This window comes from Neltuma alba, unplaced genomic scaffold, assembly GCF_004799145.2.
Source record: "Neltuma alba isolate B1F8T4 unplaced genomic scaffold, ASM479914v2 tig00013062_pilon, whole genome shotgun sequence".
NCBI lineage: Eukaryota > Viridiplantae > Streptophyta > Magnoliopsida > Fabales > Fabaceae > Neltuma > Neltuma alba.
In genome coordinates this window covers 38,113-62,004 of record NW_021637399.1, presented here as the reverse complement: position 1 = coordinate 62,004, position 23,892 = coordinate 38,113, and the positions used below count along the sequence as shown (strand labels likewise).

The 23,892-nt window shown below is 35.1% G+C and overlaps 3 protein-coding genes across 5 annotated transcripts; all 3 read left to right on the top strand.

The window, feature by feature from the left end:
- The first annotated feature begins 2,953 nt into the window (after window positions 1-2,953).
- On the top strand, window positions 2,954-7,514 carry LOC114734001 (ATP-dependent zinc metalloprotease FTSH 4, mitochondrial-like). The gene is made up of 7 exons (XM_028921479.1): window positions 2,954-2,980; window positions 3,664-3,751; window positions 3,971-4,234; window positions 4,846-5,082; window positions 5,188-5,312; window positions 5,763-6,239; window positions 6,597-7,514. Exons 1-7 carry the CDS (start codon window positions 2,954-2,956, stop codon window positions 7,488-7,490), a joined length of 2,112 nt encoding a protein of 703 aa, XP_028777312.1. The 3' UTR covers window positions 7,491-7,514.
- Window positions 7,515-13,045: 5,531 nt separating this feature from the next.
- Window positions 13,046-18,286, top strand: LOC114734000 (ATP-dependent zinc metalloprotease FTSH 4, mitochondrial). Its single transcript, XM_028921478.1, has 7 exons — window positions 13,046-13,187; window positions 14,033-14,120; window positions 14,394-14,657; window positions 15,311-15,547; window positions 15,652-15,776; window positions 16,239-16,715; window positions 17,104-18,286. The coding sequence occupies exons 1-7, from the start codon at window positions 13,161-13,163 to the stop codon at window positions 18,001-18,003; spliced, it is 2,118 nt and encodes a 705-aa protein (XP_028777311.1). The 5' UTR covers window positions 13,046-13,160; the 3' UTR covers window positions 18,004-18,286.
- Window positions 18,287-19,110: 824 nt separating this feature from the next.
- Window positions 19,111-23,405, top strand: LOC114733993 (uncharacterized). Of its 3 annotated transcripts, XM_028921470.1 has the most exons (7): window positions 19,111-19,247; window positions 19,849-19,967; window positions 20,439-20,521; window positions 21,122-21,243; window positions 22,066-22,230; window positions 22,574-22,667; window positions 22,753-23,405. In XM_028921470.1, the coding sequence occupies exons 1-7, from the start codon at window positions 19,202-19,204 to the stop codon at window positions 22,997-22,999; spliced, it is 876 nt and encodes a 291-aa protein (XP_028777303.1). In that variant the 5' UTR covers window positions 19,111-19,201; the 3' UTR covers window positions 23,000-23,405. The 3 variants fall into 3 exon arrangements, with proteins under 3 accessions (XP_028777303.1, XP_028777305.1, XP_028777304.1); XM_028921472.1 differs by lacking the exons at window positions 22,574-22,667; window positions 22,753-23,405 and adding an exon at window positions 22,668-22,746; XM_028921471.1 differs by lacking the exon at window positions 19,849-19,967 and having other exon boundaries at window positions 19,132-19,247.
- Window positions 23,406-23,892: the final 487 nt, after the last annotated feature.

Below are 23,892 nucleotides of genomic sequence, written 5' to 3'. Positions count from 1 at the left end.
AAGTAAATCCACACCTTGCAACAATCAATTTCTTAATTTAAGTGAACAATTGATCCATTCACGAGCTCCAGAAGTAAACGTATTAGTTCCAACTTGATATCCTTAAGCCAACAAGATTTGATGCGGATACACGCACACACAAAAAAAACAATCCAACTACATGTGCTCATTAGTCATCACGCGCATGTTAGTATCAGCCCCTTTAATTTAAAAAAAAAAAAAAAAAAACAGCATGCGAGCGTGTTAAGTCCTAATGTCCAATGAAACTTCTCTTCTATGATGCCGTGGGCGCAGCGGGGGAAGCCATTGGCAAGGTACGTGAGGTACTATTTGGTCAACATTTTTTTACCGAGAGACACAAGTCAACTATTCAAACAAAACAGGTCATATAATATTAAAGAACTATTACCTCTTTAATATATGACTTAGTTTTTTTTTTTTTACTAGGAAAAATTATCCATCAACAAGAAAAAAACACTTACAAGGAAACATAAACAGCAAACACAAAACCAAAAAAAACAGAAGCCCAAACAACTAAGCCCACAAACACAATACCCGAGCCCTAAACAAAAGAACAAGGGGAGTAGAGAGCCACCGCCATAGCCTCCTTCCTTATCGCTGCACCATCGCACTAGAGCCCATGGCAGAGAAAAATGCTGCTGATGACAAGGCCACCATAAGGGGTGGGGGTTCAAAGAACCATCTGCTAGGTCCCAACCCTTTTATCGACAAGAAAGCAACCAAAACGGTTGAGCAGGAGCAAACATGGGAGAGACCCATTGTTGTAGAAACATCCATGAACAAAGGCAAAGAAGGGAAAATATGACCAGCAACCAAGCTAGCAATAGCACCAAATGGACAAAGAGCTTTCTACCTCTATCATTCTGAACATGCCACCACCAAACAGAGCCAACCGAAGCCATATGAGGAATAGATTGAACAAAGTCACCAACAACCTTCATAATCCCAACCTCAAAAACACGAAACAAAGTGGCTAGAAGTAGATCTAAGAAAACCACCACCAGGCAAGGGCTATTGTCCAAACACTTCTTATTTTCGTGCTGATAGAATGAAGCTCCATCAGTAAAACCAAACAAGAGACAAGCAAAAGGAAGAAACAAAACAAGGAAAACCAAAGCACAGACGTCCCCTCATCCGGTGGAAGCCGCAGAGGGACACGCCTTGTACTCACACTCGCACGAGACGAGACGTTCACACTCACTGCACTCGAGAGAAAACTCGAGAGAGCAGAGTTTGTATTTTTCTCTCGAGAGGAGAGTTGGTATATTTTGATTTTTAATTTAATTATAAATATAATATCATAACACTTTTTCTTTCATATACGTTGATTTTTTTAAAATAATCTTTATAGTAGTTGTACATGTTAAAAGTTTCATTAATTAGCAGGTTTATCTAATAAGGGTATTATAGAAAAACAACACATATTTATTACAAATAATTAACTTAACTAATTTTTTTAATCTTCTTAAATTAATCAGCTATTACCTCTAGTTCTAATTATAAAACCTAGTTAACTAATTTGATAAGATTAAGAAAATTAGTTATGTTAGTTATTTGTTATAAATATGTGTTGTTTTTTCTAGAATATTCTTGCTAATAATATATATTAGTTAGAATTAACATTTGATGAAACCTTTAACATGTGCAATCACTGCAAAAATTATTTTGAAAAAAATAAATAAATATAAAAGATAGAATGGATTGGGGTTATATATTTAGGATCAAATTAAAAGTTAAACAAGCTCTTATAATAAGAAATGGAGGTAATAACTTTTATATTAAGGATAATAAGTGGTATTATCTAAGATACAAAGACGAAAATCAGGAAAAAAAATTAATAAGTCAAATGTCTCGTTGACTATATGGCCTGTGTGTTTTATTGTGTTTGATGTAGTTCTTCTTGGCTTGAATTTGTCCTGCGCATTTATGAAATGTATTAATATTTCTTAAGGGTTAATAAAATCAACTAACCTATCCGGGCGCATCATAATTACTTTATCTGATTCAAAATATAGGATAAATTTTATCTATTTATGTTTATAAAAAATTAGTTAAAATCGGTTTAAAACAATAAATATATAAGATATGTATTTTTTTTTCAAATATAAAAATAAGTAAAAGATCACCAAACGCTTAGATCTATTGGTTAGGGGTCATTTTAGCTTAATTAAGATCAGAGGTTCGATCCCACTTGGGAACGTAACAACATTTGTGGTAGGCAAGTTGCCCTTGGGGTCCCACAAAGTGCCGCTCCTTATTAGTTTGAGCCTGTTGATGTGCCTGGAAGATGGCTTTAGCTTAAGATACCGAGAGAAAAATTCCCAAAAAAAAACAAAAGATGCAATAAATAAATAAATAAATAAATAAAATATATGCTAGGAGTGAAATTGAAAAAAAAACTCATTAATATTTAGATAAAAAAATGAATATTATCTTTAAAAAAACTAAAAAAATAAAATAAAACTCATTAAATATTTAAATAAAAAATAAATATTATCTGATAAAAAAAAAACCTAACCCTCCAAACAAAATTTATCTTATATTTTGAATAAGAAAGACACATTTCCATATTATACCCATCGGAATACTTTCTTTCGTCCAAGAGGTTGTTTTGAAGAATATTCTAGAGAGGCTACTGGTAATAATTAAAATAAAAAATATTCGAAAATTAATAAAAATAAGAAATGAAATTAAAAGGAATGAAAAAAAAAAAAAAGGATATTTGCATGGGGGCACAGCATAACGAAATGAAACTAGAATCCAGAAAGGGCGGATATTCACCAACCAGAGCGGAGTCGGAGGACCAAATGCCAGAAGCGTTCGTGAGGAAACCGATCTGCTAATTTCGCAATCAAGTTATTTCATTTTTCCTCACCTCTGTCTTCCCTTGTTTCATACGGCGTGATTAAGGAGCAGCCGACCTCGCCGAGATATGGCTTGGAGGCATTTGATTTCGAAGGCCAGTCTATTCCTCTGCCATGTCCACACAACATTAATCCTCATACCACCAATGTTTCGCATGCATTTCGAGTTCTACATTAAGACTAGACACATGAAGAAGCAATGTTTAGCTGTTTGGGTTTTCTTTTCCAATTGCTTAATCCGTCGAGCAATGAGACTAACAGACCAGCGCAGGCATAAATGACTATTTGCGAGATTACCTTTCTGCATCATTTGACTTAGAAATTAGAAATTAAGTTTCATTGAAGTTCAAGAAGTTTTTGACCGCTGGCTGTTTGCTTCTTAGATTTTTCCCTCTTGATGTGCTGTATGGGGACAGAGTGTTAAGGCAGTTTTTAAGGGAGAACCTGTCAGGAAGTAATGGACGTAAATTGAAATATGATGTATCTGAGCTAGGAAGTATTGTCTTTGAAGTGACACACCTATGATTTCAAAAAGGCTAAAGTTCTTGCAGTAAAATGCAGAGCAGTTGCAGAAGTATTTTCAGTCCCTGTCTCTGAGACTGGATGTCAAGTTAACTGCTCCATCTATAAGTTGATGAAGTGTTGAATATATTTCGATATATGAGTGGGTTATTCAATATTTGTTAGTTAGTGCTCGTGTCAGATTGATGATTTATATTTTTTTAAGCTAACTGCCGGAGTTCAAATTTTAATTTTGCTTTATAATTTTTCTGTACAGGTTTCACGATATCAATCACAATATGGACAGATTAAAAGTCTGTTTGCCAGAACCTATTTATCTGTTACTAAGTTTGAAGCTCGAGCGGGTATGTAATAGTATGTCCCTGTTGTTCATCACCATCTGCATTGATCCTTCTTTATAATGCGGCAATTTTGGCAAATCATACTGATTTGGAGAATATCCTTTGGTCCTTTTTCATGTATACTCTGTAGCAGTTTGTTTCAAGATGTGAAACTAACCGCGCCTGTTTTGTCCGGATATCTGGGAATATATATTATGTCCCACTGACTTGAAAATTTCGCAGGGAATGGGTTTTTGTGCACTCAGGAGAGATTCCGGTCTAGCTATGTTGGCAATTTGGCTCGACGAGTACGTGATGCAGATGAAGCCCGTGATGTTGCTCGTCTTAAAGAACTCTGCCATCGAAATGACCCTGAAGCTGTGATTAGGTTGTTTGAAAGTAAGCCATCACTGCACACCAATCAATCAGCACTTTCTGAATACACGAAAGCGTTAGTGAAAGTTGATCGGCTGGATGAAAGTGAACTATTGAAGACATTGCGGAGAGGTAGCTTTTTGGCCACAACCACTTTTGTTCTCTTTCATGCTTTATCTGCATATTCGTTTGCTTGTTCTTATTGACATATATTACTCGTCAACTGACCTTTTGACCTTGCTCGATGAAAATGGTTTTTTTTTTTAAGCTAGCAAATAAAGGTATGTTTCTCCTGATAAATTAAGCCCCATAATTCAAAACTCACCCAAGATACCAGCAGACATAGGACCTCATCATTGTGGGAGGTATTTTATTTTGCCAATAAATAGGGGGACCTCGCATCTCGCCGGTTTAGTGTTGGTCACATTTATAAAATACTAATAATGCTAATGATTATGTTACTATGGCAAATTTTACTTGTCATATCAAACACGTGAATTTAAAAATGCCTTGTTATTTGAAAATACTGAGGATGATGCAGGATTGTAAATCTATCCCACAACAATCTTGACTTCAGCTGTTTGGAGTTTGCAAACTTTAAATTTGCCATTTCAGTTACATACTTATATGAAGAATGTTATTTCTTGTCTCTGTGAGTTTGTGTAATAACTTTTTGGGATCTTTTATCTTTAGCACAATTTACGTGAACTAGAAGTTATAGCCACACGTCTGTGGATTTGCAGGCATTTCTAATTCAGTGAGGGATGAAGATAGGATCGGTGGCCTTGCTGCTTTAAAAAATGTAGGAAAGTCCACTGAAGATGGAATTCTTGGAACTGCAAGAGCTCCAATCCATATGGTGGCTACAGAAAGTGGAAATTTAAAAGGGCAGCTGTGGCGCACATTTCGGTCCATTGCCGTGGTCTTTCTCCTGATTTCTGGTGTAGGAGCACTTATTGAAGATAAGGGAATCAGTAAAGGTAATACCTTGTCTTGCTAACTTTTCAGATCCTGAGGATCATTTTGTATGGAGTCTTGAGTTTGATGAAAACACTATTCTTTGGTTTGCTCGCTCATTTTCTCAGGACTTGGTATGCATCCAGAAGTGCAACCTATCATGAATTCAAGTACGAAATTTAGTGACGTAAAAGGCGTTGATGAGGCAAAAGCAGAGCTGGAAGAAATTGTACTCTACCTCCGAGATCCTAAGGTAGAAAACTCTGGTACAAGTCCCTTCTCTCATAAACGTCTCACACTCAAGCTTCTTGAACTTGTATCTATAGGATAAATTTTATGAGTTCATTGTCACATGTTCTATTGAGATTGTGTCGGTTCACTTACATCCAACCTATTGCTCATGAGGATCCTGATGATAATTGTGAAAAATTACTCTCCAGATGTTACTGGTAAAGTGATGTTATGCTGATACGAAATATGCTGTTCAATCAAGCAGAAATAGTTAAAAATTATAATCAACTCTCTGATGTTGGATGCCCTTTTTACTGTTTTGGCCCACTGCCTGACTCCTTATGATTCGTGTCCTATTCGGCGGACTTAATGTTTTGTAGTTTTATTTTATATGCTGTTTTCCTGACCATGTGTACCAACATTCCCCTGCATATCATAGCCACATTTGAATGACTCTGTTTCATTGTGACAGCGCTTTACCCGTCTCGGAGGTAAGCTGCCAAAAGGTGTTTTGCTTGTTGGCCCTCCTGGGACTGGAAAAACTATGTTGGCAAGGGCTATTGCTGGAGAGGCTGGGGTTCCTTTCTTCTCTTGCAGTGGAAGTGAATTTGAAGAGATGTATGTAGGTGTTGGAGCACGAAGGGTTAGGGATCTTTTTGCTGCTGCAAAGAAGCAATCACCCTGTATAATTTTCCTTGATGAAATAGATTCTATCGGAGCAAGCAGGAAACTAAAGGACCAGATTTACCTGAGGATGACATTAAATCAGTTGCTTGTTGAACTAGATGGGTTTAAGCAAAATGAAGGCATTATTGTGATTGCAGCTACTAATTTTCCTGAGTCGTTGGACAATGCTTTGGTGAGACCTGGAAGGTTTGATCGCGAAGTTGTTGTTCCCTATCCAGATGTAGAAGGAAGGCGGCAGATTCTTGAATTCTACTTGTCCAAGGTATGATTCTCTTCTTGTGAAGCATCCTTATGGCTGGGGTTGGATGGCTTATTATGATGCTCTATAGCAGTGCAAACCTCTGAAATGCCTTTTGTTTTTCCTGAGTTATGACTGAGTGTAAAGTTGCACTCAACAACTGACGCCATCTTTTTAATAATTTTGAACTTAGGTCATGTTAATTGCAATCATCTGTGGGATTTTCATCACAAGTAGGCATTATGATCCTGGGCTTTGTCAAAGTTAGATTTAGTATAGCCGTAACCTATTATCTGCTTCACTTTCATATTCTGTGTGAGCTGACCTGTTTTACTATAATATTCATGCGCTAAATATTTGCACTTGTTATTGCCTTAACAGGTTCTGAAGGCTGATGATGTTGATTCCATGATTATTGCTAGAGGAACATCTGGGTTTTCTGGTGCTGAACTTGCGAACATGGTAAATATTGCTGCTCTTAAGGCCGCTATGGACGGTGCTAAAGTTGTGGGCATGACTGATTTAGAGTATGCGAAGGACAAAGTTTTGATGGGCAGTGAGCGTAAGTCAGCTGTTGTAACTGATGAATCAAGAAAGATGACTGCTTTCCATGAGGGTGGTCATGCTCTTGTGGCCATTCATACTGATGGGGCACTTCCAGTTCACAAGGCAACAATTGTCCCAAGAGGAATGTCTCTTGGCATGGTAACTCAATTGCCCGACAAGGATGAGACCAGTATCTCCCGTAAACAGATGCTTGCTCGCCTCGATGTTTGCATGGGTGGTCGGGTTGCAGAAGAGCTGATTTTTGGAGAAAATGAAGTTACTTCTGGTGCTTCAGACGATCTCAGGCAAGCAACTAATTTGGCCAGGGCTATGGTTACTAAATATGGTATGAGCAATGAAGTGGGACTTGTCACTCACAATTATAACGATGACGGGAGAAGCATGAGCTCAGAAACTAGGCTTCTTATTGAGAAGGAGGTCAAGCTCTTTTTGGAGAGAGCTTACAACAACGCAAAAACTATTCTAACCACTCACAATAAGGAGCTCCATGCCCTTGCAACTGCTCTTCTAGAACACGAGACTCTGACGGGAAGTCAAATAAAGGCCGTGCTTGCTAAAGTGAAGTCTCAGCAGCAACCGCATCCGCAAGCAATTGAAGCACAGAATAGTTCACAGTCAAAACCCAACCCGACAGCTTCTGCCGCTGCCGCTGCCGCTGCGGCTACTGCAGAAGCCAAGGCTCAGGGTGTTGCTCCTGTTGGATCTTAGCAAAGGGAGCTGTAAGAGGCTGTTTATCAATGTGCAGAGAGTTGATGTGATTCTCTCCCCGCGAGAGAATTATTAATTTCGTTATGGCGGATCCTAATCAGCTCAAAATTTTAGTTCTTAGCCATTGTTATTTGAACGAAGTACACATAGAAATGTTCGTCGAATTGAGTGACACAACCAAAATAACGAGATAAATGTTAGTATCCTGATACTAAATATAAAACTCATTTTATAATATAAATTATAATATAAAATAAGTTTTATATTTAAAATCGGAATACATATAAATCTGAAGAATGCAGTGGTGGATTTGCTTGGATCATCATTGTGGGCTTTGAGATTTCTGCTCTTAATAATTTGGATAGATTTAAAAGTAATTTTATAATATACAAAATAAATATATAAAAAATACTTTTTGCTAAACCAAAGACCTCCTATAATACGAAGATAACTACATTTTAATCCTTTCTTTTCTCTCTCTCTCAACTAAATGGGTAAGGAGGAGGAATGAGCTCTCATGCACAATGAGTCACCAGAGGCAAATCCTCAATTTCCCCTTACTCATTGTACCGTAGTCAAATATTACACTAGGCATTTTTATAAAAAATATTTATCTAATTAATATGTCCACTTCTTCAACCTTTGTAATGGAAGGTTTTATTCATCTTAAAAGTCACCAAGCGGGTTAATGACTACTTAAAATAACTCATTTAATTGTGTTCATGAGTATCACAATATGTATTCATCAACTAGTTAATTGTCATTGAATGTATTTAAGTGTACCCAGCAATATTGTGATCCACAACCTATTAAAAATGTATGAGATTGAAATTCATAATAACTCCTGAGTTCCGAGTTTTTGGACAACTCTCTTGCCTTGCCAATTTTTTTCTTGTTCTACTCATCTTGTCATTGTGGAAAAAATCTACTTATGAGGTATTTGGATGGAAACTAAACCATGATTTTAAAAGTGATTTTATAATATACAAAGTAAATATTTGAAAAAATTTACCTCGATTTATAAAAAAAATACTTTTTCAAAAGTATTTTTCTCAAATGTCAAGCACCCCTTAATCTTAAAGAGGGGCGCTTTTTAAGATGGTGTCTTTGGGCGTCACTCACGGAGTATTTGGATGAAACCAAACAATGATTTAGAAAATAGCTTCCAAAGAATAAATTTTGTGGAGAATAAATTTTGATAAAGTGAGAGTGTTTAGATAGTTGTTATCAGAAACATTTTTTATATGCGCAAATTACTAAAAAAGGTATAAGTTAATATAATAATTACATAAAAGATAGATTTTATAATATATTTTAATTTAAAAGAATAAAATTGTTAATAATATATTTTTTACTAACATAATTAATAATATATACGATAATATAATTAATAATTAATTAATATCTGTATATATATTTATAAAATATAAAATTAAATATGTTTATAGAAAAATAATTGAGCGGTGTTAAAGTCATATTACTGTTGTGATTTACTCTGACAGGTACAATTATACTCTCTAATTTGACCCAGAAGTAAAATGGATTCACTTCTTCTGAAACCATGGTTTTGGCCAAAAACCGTCATTGGCTGATTTTTCCCCTGTTTGGCAAATTTGGTTTAGGTTCCAAAACTATAGTTTTTGCCATTGCCAAGCAGCCCCTGAATCCCCCCACTGCATGGCGGCATCCGGGCAACTCGTTCGCTGGATATTAGTTGAATCATTTGTGTTTATTTTGAATTTCAGCTTTAAATTTATATATATATTTCTTAATTTTTGATCTCAATCTTCTTCACTTTTATCATTATCTTAACCTTTTTAGATAGAGAAAAAGATAGAAAAATGCCACTTGAACTTCATAATCCCCAAATGGTCTGCTGAATTTGAGAAATCCCAATAGACCAAATTGGGATTATCACATTAAAAGAAAAGACCAAATTGCCCTCCATTTTAAATATTATTTAAAAATATCATAGCCTCCACAGGCAGGCGGGTCACCAGAGCTCCGTCGGTCAGAAAAAAATTTTGAAAATTTTTACAACTTTAGTATAACGGTTAACAATTTTTGTAATGCTATTAACAACTTCAGTATAGCAGTTAACAACAGGTTTTCTGAAAAATTTAACAAGCTTCGGCGACCGAAAACAATTTTTTTGAAAATTTTTACAACTTCAATATAATCGTTAACAACTTTTGTAGCGCTATTAACAACTTTAGTATATTAGTTAACAACATATTTTTCGAAAAATTCAACAATTGGTCGCCGGAGCTCCGGCGGAGGAAAACAATTTTTTTTGAAAATTTTTACAATTTCAGTATAACGGTTAACAACTTCTGTAACCACATTAATAGCTTCAGTGTAGCGGTTAACAATATGTTTTTGAGTTTGATAACGGCATTACTGAAGTTATAAAAATGCCACTTTTTGAATTTTCTGAAAAACCTATTTTTAACTGCTATATCAAAATTGTTAATAGAGTTACAAAAGTTGTTAACCGTTATACTGAAGTTGTAAAATTTTTTTAGAAAAAATGTAATTGTTAACGTTATACTGAAGTGGAAAATTTTTACAACTTCAGTGTAACAGTTAACAACTTTTGTGATGCTATTAACAATTTCAATATAGCAGTTAACAATAGTTTTTTTGGGAAATTCAACAATTGATCGCCTAAGCTCCGATAGCCGGAAACAATTTTTTTTGAAATTTTTACAACGTCAGTATAACGGTTAACAACTTTTATAATGCTATTAACAATAAGTTTTTCAAGAAATTCAAAAAGTAGCAATTTTACAACCTCAATACTGCCGTTAACAAGTTCTGTAATTTTATTAACAACTTTGGTATAGCATTTAACAACATGTTTTCTTAAAAATTCAAAAAATGACATTTTTATAACTTTAACAATTATGTTTTTTTCCTGAAAATTTTTACAATTTCAGTATAACGGTTAACAACTTTTGTAACTCTATTAACAATTTCGATATAGCAGTTAATAACAAGTTTTCTGAAAAATTCAAAAAGTAGCATTTTTACAACTTCAATAATGTCGTTAACAAGTTTCGTAACTCTATTAACAGTTTCAGTATAGCGTTTAACAACAGGTTTTCTTAAAAATTCAAAAAATGACATTTTTATAACTTTAACAATTATGTTTTTTTAAAATTTTTTTTACAATTTCAGTATAACGGTTAACAACTTTTGTAACTCTATTAACAACTTCGATATAGCAGCTAATAACAGGTTTTTTGAAAAATTCAAAAAGTGGCATTTTTATAACTTCAGTAATGCCGTTAACAAACTCAAAAACTGTTGTTAACCGCTATACTTAAGTTGTTAATATGATTACAAAAGTTGTTAACCGTTATACTGAAGTTGTAAAAATTTTCAAAAAAGTTGTTTTCCTCTTCCGAAGCTTCGGTGACCAATTGTTGAATTTTATGAAAAATCTATTGTTAATTGATATACTGAAGTTGTTAATAGCATTACAAAAGTTGTTAACGGTTATATTGAAGTTGTAAAAAATTTTTAAAAAATTGTTTCCGGTCGCCAGAACTTGTTGAATTTTCCTAGAAAACCTGTTGTTAACTGATATACTAAAGTTGTTAATAGCATTACAAAAGTTGTTAACTGTTATACTGAAGTTGTAAAAATTTTCAAAAAATTTTTTTCTGACCAACAGAGCTCCGGTGACCAATTGTCGGCCGGTCACCGGAGCTCCGGTGATTGCCGCCGCCGAAGCTTCGACAACCGGCCGGCCAGTGGAGGCTGTGATATTTTAAAAACAATATTTAAAATAAAGGGCAATTTGGTCTTTTCTTCTAACATAATAATCCTAAAGAGACTAAATTGGGATTTCTCAAATTCAGCAGACCATTTGGGATTATGAAGTTCAAATGGCATTTTTCTGTCTTTTTTCCTTTTATATATTCGTTAAATTTAAATATTTTGTAAAATAGTAACTATTGAACCCGATGAATTATTTATATTTGAATTTATTGGTTGAATTATTTGAAGTCAGTTTTTATACTAGATTTTAGAATTAGAAAAAAGATACTCCTCCGGTCCTTATTATAAGATTCAATTTGACTTTTTATTTGATCCTAATTATAAGACCCAATTCATTTTGTCTCTTATATTTATGTATTTTTTTCCAAGATAATCCTTCTAATAATGATAGTTTTAGCCAATATACTTAATTAGTAAGGATATTTTAGGAATGACAACACTTATTTATTATAAATAACCAATTTAACTTACTTCCTTAATCTTCTCAAATAAGTCAATTGGGTCTTATAATTAGGACCGGAGGAGTATTAAACGTTTTATCAAGAGTCAAAACCTACATATATATATATTTATTTATGGATTAAATTGAACTTTGAATTTTATTTCAAATTTCAAATTATTTTATTTTAGATATTTTGAATTAAAATATTAAAATAAGTGAACTATTAAGTTAGATATCACAAAATAAATAGTGGACGCGATGGGGAAAGAGGGAGGATCAGTGGTGGCCTTCAGATGTGGTCAGCCTGTTTGCTGAGGCGCTTTGGGGGATAAAAATAGTTTATAAAAATGAGTCGGTTTATAAATTTGAGAGTTATTTTTTTATAGTTTTTGACCAATGTGATTTGTGAATCAAAATGTTTTTTTAAACATAATTATAAAAGTACATAAAACTTATTTATGATTTATACAAAAATAGCTTTTTAGAATTAAAAGATATTTTTGTCCTTATATTTATATTGTTATTATGCTTCTCTCTTTATGTTTTTTGTGCTTCCTAATTAGTTTTTAGTTATTTATTTTTAACATTTTCTTAAATAAAAATAATTTTTAAAACTATTTTTAATCAGTAATAAATGTTATCGCTAAGACTCATAAAAATCATTATGAAAAGCATTTTTAGTGATGATTTTTTTTATTACGGTTAATTTTTTTTCCATCAATAGAAGACTTAGGTAATTAATTTGAGTATATTAAGAAAACTAGTTAAGTTAGTTATTTATAATAAATAGATATTACTTTTTCTAAAATATTCTTACTAATTAAGTGTATTGGTTAGAACTATCATTATTATAAGGACTATCTTAAAAAAAAAGATAAATATGAGAAACAAAGTGAATTTGACTCTTATATTTATGTTCAAAATAAAAATCAAACAAGTTCTTATACTACCTCTGATTCTAAATATAAGAGCTAATTGAATAATTTGAATAAATTAAGAAAATGAGTTAAGTTAGTTATTTGTAATAAATAGATATAATTTTTTTTAAAATATCCTTACTAATCAATAGTATTAGATAGAACTATCATTATTAAAAAAACTATTTTAAAAATATATATATATATATATATATATATATGAGAATAATGGATTAAGATGTTATGTTTAACATCAATGAGGGAATATCGAGAGGATAGGAAGTAGCATCTTATTATTATTATTTTTTTCTGGTGATAAAAGTTGCAGCAGCATTCACCAAAATGCTTGAGGGAAAACGATGTGTTAATTTCGGAATCAAGTTATTTCATTTTTTGGTCACCTCTGTCCTCCCTTATTTCATACGACTTGTGATAGATAGACAGCCCCTACTCAGGCAAAAAAAAAAAAAAAATCCTACGGCGTGATTGAGTAGCAACCGACCTCTTCTGGTTTCTCGCCGAGATATGGGTTGGAGGCATTTGATTTCGCAGGTCAGTCAATTCCTCTGTCATGTCCGCCCCGCATTAATCGTGATACCACCGATGTTTAGCATAGATTTTGACTTCTCCCTCCTGTCGGAAAACCCTAGTGTTGCTATTTTCAGCACGTTCTTCTTTTTTTTTTTAATTTAATCTGTCATTTTTTCTGTGTTTATTTGCGACTTAAATGGATAATGGATGAAAAACGGAATTCAGCGCTGGAGGAGAAAAATGATGGAAGAAAACGATGGGGAAAGAAAATAGATACATCAAGAAGCAATCTTTAGATGTTTGGGTTTCTTTTCCAATCGCTTAGTCCGTCGAGCAATGAAACAGAAGACTAGAGCATGGATAAATGACTTTTTGCGAGATTACCTGTTCTGTATTATTTGACTTAGAAAATAGAAATGAAGTTTCTTTAAAGGTCAAGAAGTTTTTGATCGCTGGCTGTTCGCTTCTTAGATTTTTCCCTCTTGATGTGCTGTATGGGGACAGAGTCTTAAGGGAGTTACTAGGGGAAAACCTGTCGGGAAGTGATGGACGCAAATTGAAATATGATGTATATGAACTAGAAAGTATTGTCTTTGAAGTGACACACCTATAATGTCAAAAAGGCTAAAGTTCCTGCACTAAAATGTAGAGCAGTTGCAGTAGTATTGTCATTCCCCTTTTCTGAGACTGGCTGTCAAGTTAACTGCAGCATCTACAAGTTTATGTCGTGCTGAATATGTTTGGATATATGAGTGGGTTATTCAATTTTTGTTAGTTAGTGCTCATGTCAGGTTGATGATTTATATTTGATTAAGCTAACTGCTGGTGTTCAATTTTGAAGTTTACTTTATAATTTTTCTTTACAGGTTTCACGATATCAATCACAATATGGACAGATTACCAGTTTGTTTGCTAGAACCTATTTATCTGTTAGTAAGTTTGAAGCTCGAGCTGGTATGTAATATTATGTCCCTGTTTTTCATACAAGTCTTATGATTAAGTAATTAACTCATCGAAATGTAGTTTATGTTATTCATCAACACGTGCATTGATCCTTCTTTATAATGCGGCAATTTTGGCAAATTATACTGATTTGGAGAATATCCTTTGGTTCTTTTTCATGTATACTCTGTAGCAGTTTGTTTCAAGATGTGAAATTAAGTGCACCTGTTGTGTCCAAATATGTGGGAATGTATATTATGTCTCACGGACTCGAAAATTTTGCAGGAAATGGGTTTTTGTTCACTCAGGAGAGATTCCGGTCTAGCTATGTTGGCAATCTGGCTCGACGAGTACGTGACGCAGATGAAGCCAGTGATGTTGCTCATCTTAAAGAACTTTACCATCGAAATGACCCTGAAGCTGTGATTAGATTGTTTGAAAGTCAGCCATCATTGCATACGAATCAGTCAGCACTTTCTGAATATATTAAAGCGTTAGTGAAAGTTGATCGGCTGGATGAAAGTGAATTATTGAAGACATTGCGGAGAGGTAGCCTTTTGGCCGTCACCACTTTTGTTCTCTTTGATGCTTTATCTGCATATGCGTTTGCTTGTGCTTATTGACATATATTACTTGTCAACCGACCTGTTAACCTTGCTCGATGAAACTGGATTTTTTTTAATCTAGCAAATAAAGGTATGTTTCTCCTGCTAAATCAAGCCCTATAATTCAAAACTCATCCAAGATATCAGGAGACATAGAACCTCATCATTCTGGGTGGTATTTTATTCCACCATTAAATATGTGGACCTCAAATCTTTCAAGTTTAGTGTTGCTCACATTTATAAAATACTAATAATGCTAATGATTTTGTTCCTATGAAAAATTTTACGTGTCATATAAAACACAACAACAACAAGCCTTATCTCACTAGATGGGTCATATCAAACACGTGAATTTAAAAATGCCTTGTTATTTGAAAATACTGAGGATGATGCAGGATTGTAAATCTATCCCACAACAATCTTGACTTCAGCTGTTTGGAGTTTGCAAACTTTAAATTTGCCATTTCAGTTACATACTTATATGAAGAATGTTATTTCTTGTCTCTGTGAGTTTGTGTAATTACTTTTTGGGATCTTTTATCTTTAGCACAATTTACGTGAACTAGAAGTTATAGCCACACGTCTGTGGATTTGCAGGCATTTCTAATTCAGTGAGGGAGGAAGATAGCGTTGGTGGCCTTGCTGCTTTAAAAAATGTAGGAAAGCCCACTAAAGATGGAATTCTTGGAACTGCAAGTGCTCCAATCCATATGGTGGCTGCCGAAGGTGGAAATTTAAAAGAGCAGCTGTGGCGAACATTTCGGTCCATTGCCGTGGTCTTTCTCCTGATTTCTGGTGTAGGAGCACTTATTGAAGATAAGGGAATCAGTAAAGGTAATACCTTGTCTTGCTAACTTTTCAGATCCTGAGGATCATTTTGTATGGAATCTGAGTTTGATGAAAACACTATTCTTTGGTTTGTTCGCTTATTTTCTCAGGACTTGGTATGAATGAAGAAGTGCAACCTAGCATGGATTCAAGTACAAAATTTAGTGATGTAAAAGGTGTTGATGAGGCAAAAGCAGAGCTGGAAGAAATTGTGCACTACCTCCGGGATCCTAAGGTAGACAACTCTGGTACAAGTCCTTTCTCTCATAAATGTCTCACACCCAAGCTTCTTGAAACATTTATCTATAGGATATATTTTATATGAATTCATTGTCATATGTTATATTGAGATTGTGTTGGTTAACTTAATTTAACCTACTGCACTTGAGGATCCAGATAATAATTGTGGAAAATTACTCTCAAGATGTCACTGGGAAAGTGATGCTGTTCTAAGATGAAATGTGCTGTTCAATCAAGCAGAAAATAGTAAAAAAAAATTATAATCAATTCTGTGAATTCGGATGCCTTTTTGACTGTTTTGGCTTGGTTTCCTTAACTATGTTGCTGCCTCACTCCTTATGATTCGTTTCCTGTTCGGTGGATTTAATGTTTTGTAGTTTTATTTTATATGCTGTTTTCCTGACCATGTGTATGAACATCATCAGCACATTTGGATGACTCTGTTTCATTGTGACAGCGCTTTACCCGTCTCGGAGGTAAGCTGCCAAAAGGTGTTTTGCTCGTTGGCCCTCCTGGGACTGGAAAAACAATGTTGGCAAGGGCTATAGCTGGAGAGGCTGGGGTTCCTTTCTTCTCTTGCAGTGGAAGTGAATTTGAAGAGATGTTTGTTGGTGTTGGAGCACGAAGGGTCAGGGATCTTTTTACTGCTGCAAAGAAGCGATCACCATGTATAATTTTTATTGATGAAATAGATGCTATTGGAGGAAGCAGAAACCCAAAGGACCAGATGTACATGAAGATGACGTTAAATCAGTTGCTTGTTGAACTAGATGGGTTCAAGCAAAATGAAGGCATTATTGTGATTGCAGCTACTAATTTTCCTGAGTCATTGGACAAGGCTTTGGTGAGACCGGGGAGGTTTGATCGCCATGTTGTTGTGCCCAATCCAGATGTAGAAGGAAGGCGGCAGATTCTTGAATTCCATATGTCCAAGGTATGATTTTCTCTTCTTGTGGAGCATCCTTATGGCTTGGGTTGGATGGCTTATTATGATGCACTATGGCATTGCGAACCTATTTTTAAATGCCTTTTGTTTTTACGGAGTTATGATTGAGTGTATCCTTTTGGTTCTTGTGTGTATTAACTTGCACTCAAAAAAACTGGCAGCATCTTTCTGATAATTTTAAACTTAGGTCATGTTAATTGCAATCATAGATTTTCATCACAAGCAGGCAACAGGATCTTGGGCGTTGTCAAAGCCAGATTTAGTATAGCTGGATCCTATTATCTGTTTCACTTTTATATTCTGTGAGCTGACCTGTTCTGCTATAAAATTCATGCTCTTGCTGATTTTATATTTGCAATTGTTAATGCCTTAGCAGGTTCTGAAGGCTGATGACGTTGATTTAATGATTATTGCTAGAGGAACACCTGGGTTTTCTGGTGCTGACCTTGCGAACTTGGTAAATGTTGCTGCTCTTAAGGCTGCTATGGATGGTGCTAAAGCTGTGAGCATGACTGATTTAGAGTATGCGAAGGACAAAGTTTTGATGGGCAGTGAGCGTAAGTCAGCTGTTGTAACTGATGAATCAAGAAAGATGACTGCTTTCCATGAGGGTGGTCATGCTCTTGTGGCCATTCATACTGATGGGGCACTTCCAGTTCACAAGGCAACAATTGTCCCAAGAGGAATGTCTCTTGGCATGGTAACTCAATTGCCCGACAAGGATGAGACCAGTATCTCCCGTAAACAGATGCTTGCTCGCCTCGATGTTTGCATGGGTGGTCGGGTTGCAGAAGAGCTGATTTTTGGAGAAAATGAAGTTACTTCTGGTGCTTCAGACGATCTCAGGCAAGCAACTAATTTGGCCAGGGCTATGGTTACTAAATATGGTATGAGCAATGAAGTGGGACTTGTCACTCACAATTATAACGATGACGGGAGAAGCATGAGCTCAGAAACTAGGCTTCTTATTGAGAAGGAGGTCAAGCTCTTTTTGGAGAGAGCTTACAACAACGCAAAAACTATTCTAACCACTCACAATAAGGAGCTCCATGCCCTTGCAAATGCTCTTCTAGAACACGAGACTCTGACGGGAAGTCAAATAAAGGCCGTGCTTGCTAAAGTGAAGTCTCAGCAGCAACCGCAGCCGCAAGCAATTGAAGCACAGAATAGTTCACAATCAAAACCTAACCCGGCAGCTTCTGCCGCTGCTGCTGCTGCAGCCGCTGCGGCCACTGCAGCAGCCAAGGCTCAGGGTGTTGCTCCCGTTGGATCTTAGCAAGGCAGCTGTAAGAGGCTGTTTATTAATGTGCAGATAGTTGATGTGATTCTGGCCTTGTGGGGGAATCTTAATTTCGTTATGGCGGATCCAAATTTGCTCAAAATTTTAGTTCTTAGCTATTGTTGTTTGAGCGAAGTACACGTAGAAATGTTCTTTGAATTGAGTAACTCAACCAAAATAGTGAGATTAATATTACATGTGAATCTGAAGAACTCGGTGGTAAATTTGGGTTATGAGAATGCGCGGTGCTCGGATCATCACTGTGCACTTTATTTCTGCTCTTAACTAAAAAACGACGGATGAGTATGCTTTTTAACGCTCCGGGGGAGTCTTGCATGTATTTTTTGACGCATTTTTTTCGCCTTGGAATATTATTTGGCGCATTCAAATGTTTGTATTTGGGTATGATTGCGAAATGTTACTTCTTAAAGTTGTGTTTCAAAATACCAGACTGGATGATAAACTCCCAGGGATTTGTTGAGATCATAATTATACGTTTTAATAATTTTATACTCGTAAAAGTGATTTTCGGACTTGGAACCTAACATGAAAAATGTCACTATATATGTTGGTGTGCATGCATATGTATGTGCCTTTTTACATCTGAGATTAACAATTTACATTATTAAATCATGAAAATTTAATACGTAGTGTCGGAACTGAAGTGGTTTTTGAATCTCCTTTTTGTGTCTTTTTCTAGGCATAGAAAAATTATAACTTGTAGGACAAATGGGAGATGGCTAAAAATGTGGGGTAATCGATTTTGGAAATACTATCATTTGTTCTTTGCGTGGTTTCGTTAGTTGGAATGAGGCACAAAAAAATTTAACACGTAATGCTCATATGATGTTTTGAGGATAGATATTATAGCTTGTATAAATTTTGCTTAATATGTTAATATCAATATGAAATATAAATTTTTTACCAGTAATGCGAAATATAAAATTGATAGAAGCATTACAGTATTTTATGTAGTTTTTATGTTTAAAAAAAATTATATGCAGCTTTTACTTACATCAGTAGCTGAAAATTAAGTATTGAACTACAACGTAAATTCCTGCTCGAAGCGGCTGAATCCGGTGAAACATATTCACGGCCCAACAGGTTGTAAGGGAAAGAGAAATTTGCCAAAGTGGCTGCAGTTACACAGTAGTGACACGGTGGAGCTAAATACTGACTCCGGTGGTAAGCCCAGATGACTCGTCCGATTCAACCTGCAGATGAACGCTTTCGCGCTCCCGGTGAGCCATTTTTCGCATTTACGTCGTATGCTGCATAGTTTGTCAGCCCTCTAGTTTCTCCATCGTTGCCGCATGCATGATGCATCGGTTATCGTTTTCATGTCATCGGAACCAGTGAAGATGGCTGCTCTGAAACTTGTCTGGCATGAAAATTGATCCCAATGTTTTTTGTACTCTCATAAAGAAATAAGAACAATGGGGAAAAAGATGAAATTGATGGGGGAGGGAGCGGAAAATGAAGTTCATGCGGGAGCCCATCAAAATTAAAGTTCTCTAGAATTTGTCTGAGCCAAAAGCGATCCCAAGAATTTACAATCCCCCTATAAACCCTAAACCCATCGATCGATGTATTCTTAACCTACGCGTCCAAATTCTCCAACCAATTTGTCTATTTTGGCAGCTGATATTTTCTTAAACTTGTTGAAACGAAATTCAGCTTTCTTTAATCCTTGCTCGTGTTGACAGACATAGTTTGCGGGTCTATTTTTTTATGAATGAATATCAAATTATTTTAGACGTGCGCTGCAACAAGTTGACTTGATTGATGAATATATGTTATAAACGTTTTATTGAAACTACGGTGGTGCTACCCTGACTGCAGGAAGGCTGAACCAAAGAGTTATAGTTGAAAACTACCATGGGGAAAAGCTTGTGGGGATTTTGCATGGTGCAGGTTCAACAGAGCTTGTCATTTTGTGCCATGGATTGCAATCTTCCAAGGTTATTGGTCTTGACAAATTATGGACCTCAGACTAACTACTCACACTTCAGCAATATACATTAGAACATGTGGATCTGCTATATCTAGTATTTATTGTACGCAATGGACTAATCACTAATAGTTAACAGTTAACCCGTTATACAAGATTTTCGTTCCAATTTCACCATGGTGGTATTAAACCTTCTAAACTCCTCTCCAGGTCATGTTGTAATTTGATCTAACGTGTACCTATTAAATTAAGAAATGAGATTCCACTACATACAGAAGCATAGCTAATAAGGTCATTTTTAGGGTTTTTTTCTTTTTAATTGTTTCCCCTTGAAACAAACAGAACATTTTTGGGTGTTTAGATGTTTATGAGATTTGGTGTGTCAACTTCTTTTGCTGTTATTCATACATTTTCACTAGCACGTTGCATATTGAAAGTACTGGTTGTTCTCTACTAAAGGATCAGATGACATGATTTCTAGGAAAGAATTCCCATGGTGAATCTTGCTGCTGCTCTGGAAAACAATGGAACTAGTGCCTTCCGCTTTGACTTTGCTGGAAATGGGTATGATCTTCTGCAAATGAATGTATATTGAATGAATGTATTGATATTTTGTTCAAGGACGGAAGATTTTGGTTTCTAGTTTGATGTTTTGGATTGTTCACCCTTGACTTTTTCTTCCTGGGTTATTCGGAGAGATTTTAGAATGTCATGGTAACATGAACTCGAAGAGTATCCAGTAGTTGTGCTGCAAATGTTTTGTCAATGTAGTCATAGCAAGATCCCAACCCTTGCATTCTATATCACCAAAATGAAGAGTAAATTTTCATGCTAGTTTCATAAAATGTCCTTTCAATGCAGTCTTGATGTCCGTTATGGTAATTGGGCATACACATCAAGGCATCAAATCTTCTCTGCCATTCTCGGCTTCCCCAAAAAAAAAAAAAAAAAAAACGCAAAACAACAATAACAAGCATTGAAAGCAAGGGATTCAAAATAGAAAAGAATGGGATTAGTTCTATTATAAAATTAAATGAAGTGGATTCTTCTTATCTGGCAACTTTTAACTTTTAAGTGTACCTCTTGATAAGATACTGAACATTGAACGATAAGAATTTGATATGGATTTGGGTGCTAATTGAGGTGACCAATACTGTCTTCCAGGGAAAGTGAAGGTCTGTTTCGGTATGGTAATTACTATAGGGAAGCTGATGACCTGCGAGCTGTAGTGCAGCACTTCAGGGAGGAGAAGTACATAATTACCGCAATCATTGGTCACAGTAAAGGTCAGATTACAAATATGCTCAATTCTGAAACTGGGCTCATGCTAATGGAATATCAGTCAATGACACAACGAATATTCTAGCTGTGGCTTGATATACGCTGTTTCCTCATCTAGCTCTTGCTTTATTTAACTTATTCGGCTATGATTGTTTTACTTAATTTTAGTTATCAATGACGAAACTCCCATGGAAAAAAACTTAGGTCAAGTTTCTTATATCCATTATGTCAAATTCTCAAATTACACATGGCCATGTATCTTTTTTTGTTTCATATGGATTTATAATTAAATGTTATTAAATGCTAATATTTTAAAAGTGGGACACATGGTCATGTGTGATTGGAAAACTTGTCATAATGAATATAAGGAACTCGATGTGAGTATTATCCTTTAAATATAGGTTAGCCCTAAAAGTAGAAGTCCTTTGGAATCATTATAATTAATTCTGTTCCTAGATAATCTTTTGTGAAATCCATATTCTAACTGAGAAGACCTGTAAAAATGTGCAGAGAGAGAATTAGATCTGTACATGGTTTTGGAGAAAGCATATGATGAACGAAAGTTGTCTGATGAGATGTTTTGCATATGTAAATCTTAGAGATGAAATATCTTATGGGAAAGAGTAGGATAATCGAGGAGAATAAATAGTTGGGTTACATGTCACCTGTTTAAACTGATGAGATATGTTTTTGCAATTTTAGCTAAGAATGCATTCTTGGATAAATGTAATGGTAACTGAACCTTAAGATCTTTTGAGAATGCTAAACAGCTTACCCTCTGCAGGTTGAACAACTTATTTATAGCGGTTCTGTAATGGCGTTTGCAGGGGGTAATGTGGCACTTTTATATGCCTCAAAATATAAGGATGTTGATATTATTGTCAATATTTCTGGCCGGTTTAATCTAGTGAAAGGCATAGAAGGTCGCTTGGGAAAAAATTTCATGCAAAGAATCAAGCGAGATGGATTTATTGATGTTAAGAATGCAAGAGGTGAGCTTTTCAATGCAATTAATCTCTGAATACTACCTATCTGTAAGTACTATTGTAATGGCAGCATGTCTTCGTCAATGCTTTCTTGCTACTTTGTTTAGTTGTTGCCATGAATTGTTTGAGTGGTCTAAAATTCTGATGATCTACAGTCTTGGTATAATATGTTGGCATCTCTTGGTCAACTTATCATTGTCAATGCCATGGATATTTTGTGCTCTCTTTTTATGTCATGCAATAAAGAGTACTGAAAACATGCTGTATTTAGCTATTGCTTGGAGTTTTATTTTTCTGTTGTCCGTCAATACGGAATAGCCTTGTCGTAATATTCCTTTTCTTCTAATAGGGAAACTTATCTATCGTGTCACCGAGGAAAGTTTGATGGACCGCTTATCCACTATTACCCATACTTCATGCCTATTAATTCCTCAAACTTGCAGGTGAGACCGAAGGTTATCGTTCCTACTAATGACATTATAAATACTAGTTTGATCGAGTTTTACTGATACCTTTGCTAATGCTTAGGGTACTGACAGTTCATGGATCCAAGGATCCTATAGTACCAGCAGAAGATGCTTTAGATTTTGCCAATTTCATATCCAATCATGAACTGCGCATTATAGAAGGAGCTGATCATGAGTACTCTTGTCACCAAGACGAGTTGATCCACATAGTTTTAGAATTCATCCAGGCTCATCGTGATGGGGACGGAGATGCACATAAGCAGGCACAACTTGGAGCAGTAGATAAACCTCTTCCTTCAAAATTGTAGCTATAGCGGCCATTGGAAGTGGCTGTTGGGATTGGAGAAAACTGACAGATCTCACGCCCATTATCTTGTTTTGCATTATTATTATTAGCGCTCCTTCAACATCCTCCTCTTTTGTAAAGAGCTGTATCAGTCGTGGTTACTGTCATGCTCAAAGTTGCTATTCCAATTGCAAATTCTGATTAGTAGAGGGTTGGCACTCTTGGTCTTGGCCAATCAATACCTGAAAGATTCAATGGTGATCAGTTATTCAGAACTTCTACTTTTATTTTCCTGAATGATCATTCATTATAGGGTGAGAGTACTTGGAAGCGCAAGTAGAAACTGTTCATATTTTGACCGAACAACTCAAGCGATGCGTGGAATATTTATTTTTATAATAAATATGTAAAATTATATATGAGAATAATCGCACGTGCGTATGCATATTCTGTCATATTGGCTTTAGTTTTGTTCAATTATAATTCTGATGATTTCAATATGAAGTTGAGTTTGATGTCGCTTTGAATGATTAACTTCTCGTATAAATGGTAATGACATTATAATTTAGTGTCATGAAATTTCTTTTTTGGCAAATGAAAAGTCGTTGGTCTAATTCTATTTGTGACGAGATGATAGTAATTGATCGTCCTTGTAATTTTTTAAAGTCTGCGTATAAATGTTTGATTCGTTTGTATCTAAATAATTATTCAGATGTGAAAATTTTATAAAAAACTAGTAAAAAAAAAAGATGTTAAAATAGAAAAATTACACATAGAGACCGGTTTATAAAAATTGTTATCAAAACTTATACTAATATTATCATGGGTTTTTATTTGTAATTTTTATCTTTGTGCAGTCTTTTTTTGCCATTTTTTCAAAATTTTATGTACATAGAAATGTCATGAACGGATTGA

What these genes read in the sequence shown, in the direction of transcription:
- LOC114734001 (XM_028921479.1), top strand. Translation starts at nt 2,954, where the DNA reads ATGGCTTGGAGGCATTTGATTTCGAAG. An exon ending in AGATAAGGGAATCAGTAAAG is followed by an intron (nt 5,083 to 5,187) that starts GTAATACCTTGT and finishes TCATTTTCTCAG; the next exon opens with GACTTGGTATGCATCCAGAA. An exon ending in TTGAATTCTACTTGTCCAAG is followed by an intron (nt 6,240 to 6,596) that starts GTATGATTCTCT and finishes TTGCCTTAACAG; the next exon opens with GTTCTGAAGGCTGATGATGT.
- LOC114734000 (XM_028921478.1), top strand. Translation starts at nt 13,161, where the DNA reads ATGGGTTGGAGGCATTTGATTTCGCAG. An exon ending in ACTACCTCCGGGATCCTAAG is followed by an intron (nt 15,777 to 16,238) that starts GTAGACAACTCT and finishes TCATTGTGACAG; the next exon opens with CGCTTTACCCGTCTCGGAGG. An exon ending in TTGAATTCCATATGTCCAAG is followed by an intron (nt 16,716 to 17,103) that starts GTATGATTTTCT and finishes ATGCCTTAGCAG; the next exon opens with GTTCTGAAGGCTGATGACGT.
- LOC114733993 (XM_028921470.1), top strand. Translation starts at nt 19,202, where the DNA reads ATGACTCGTCCGATTCAACCTGCAGATGAACGCTTTCGCGCTCCCG. An exon ending in AATCATTGGTCACAGTAAAG is followed by an intron (nt 21,244 to 22,065) that starts GTCAGATTACAA and finishes TGGCGTTTGCAG; the next exon opens with GGGGTAATGTGGCACTTTTA. An exon ending in TGATGTTAAGAATGCAAGAG is followed by an intron (nt 22,231 to 22,573) that starts GTGAGCTTTTCA and finishes TTCTTCTAATAG; the next exon opens with GGAAACTTATCTATCGTGTC.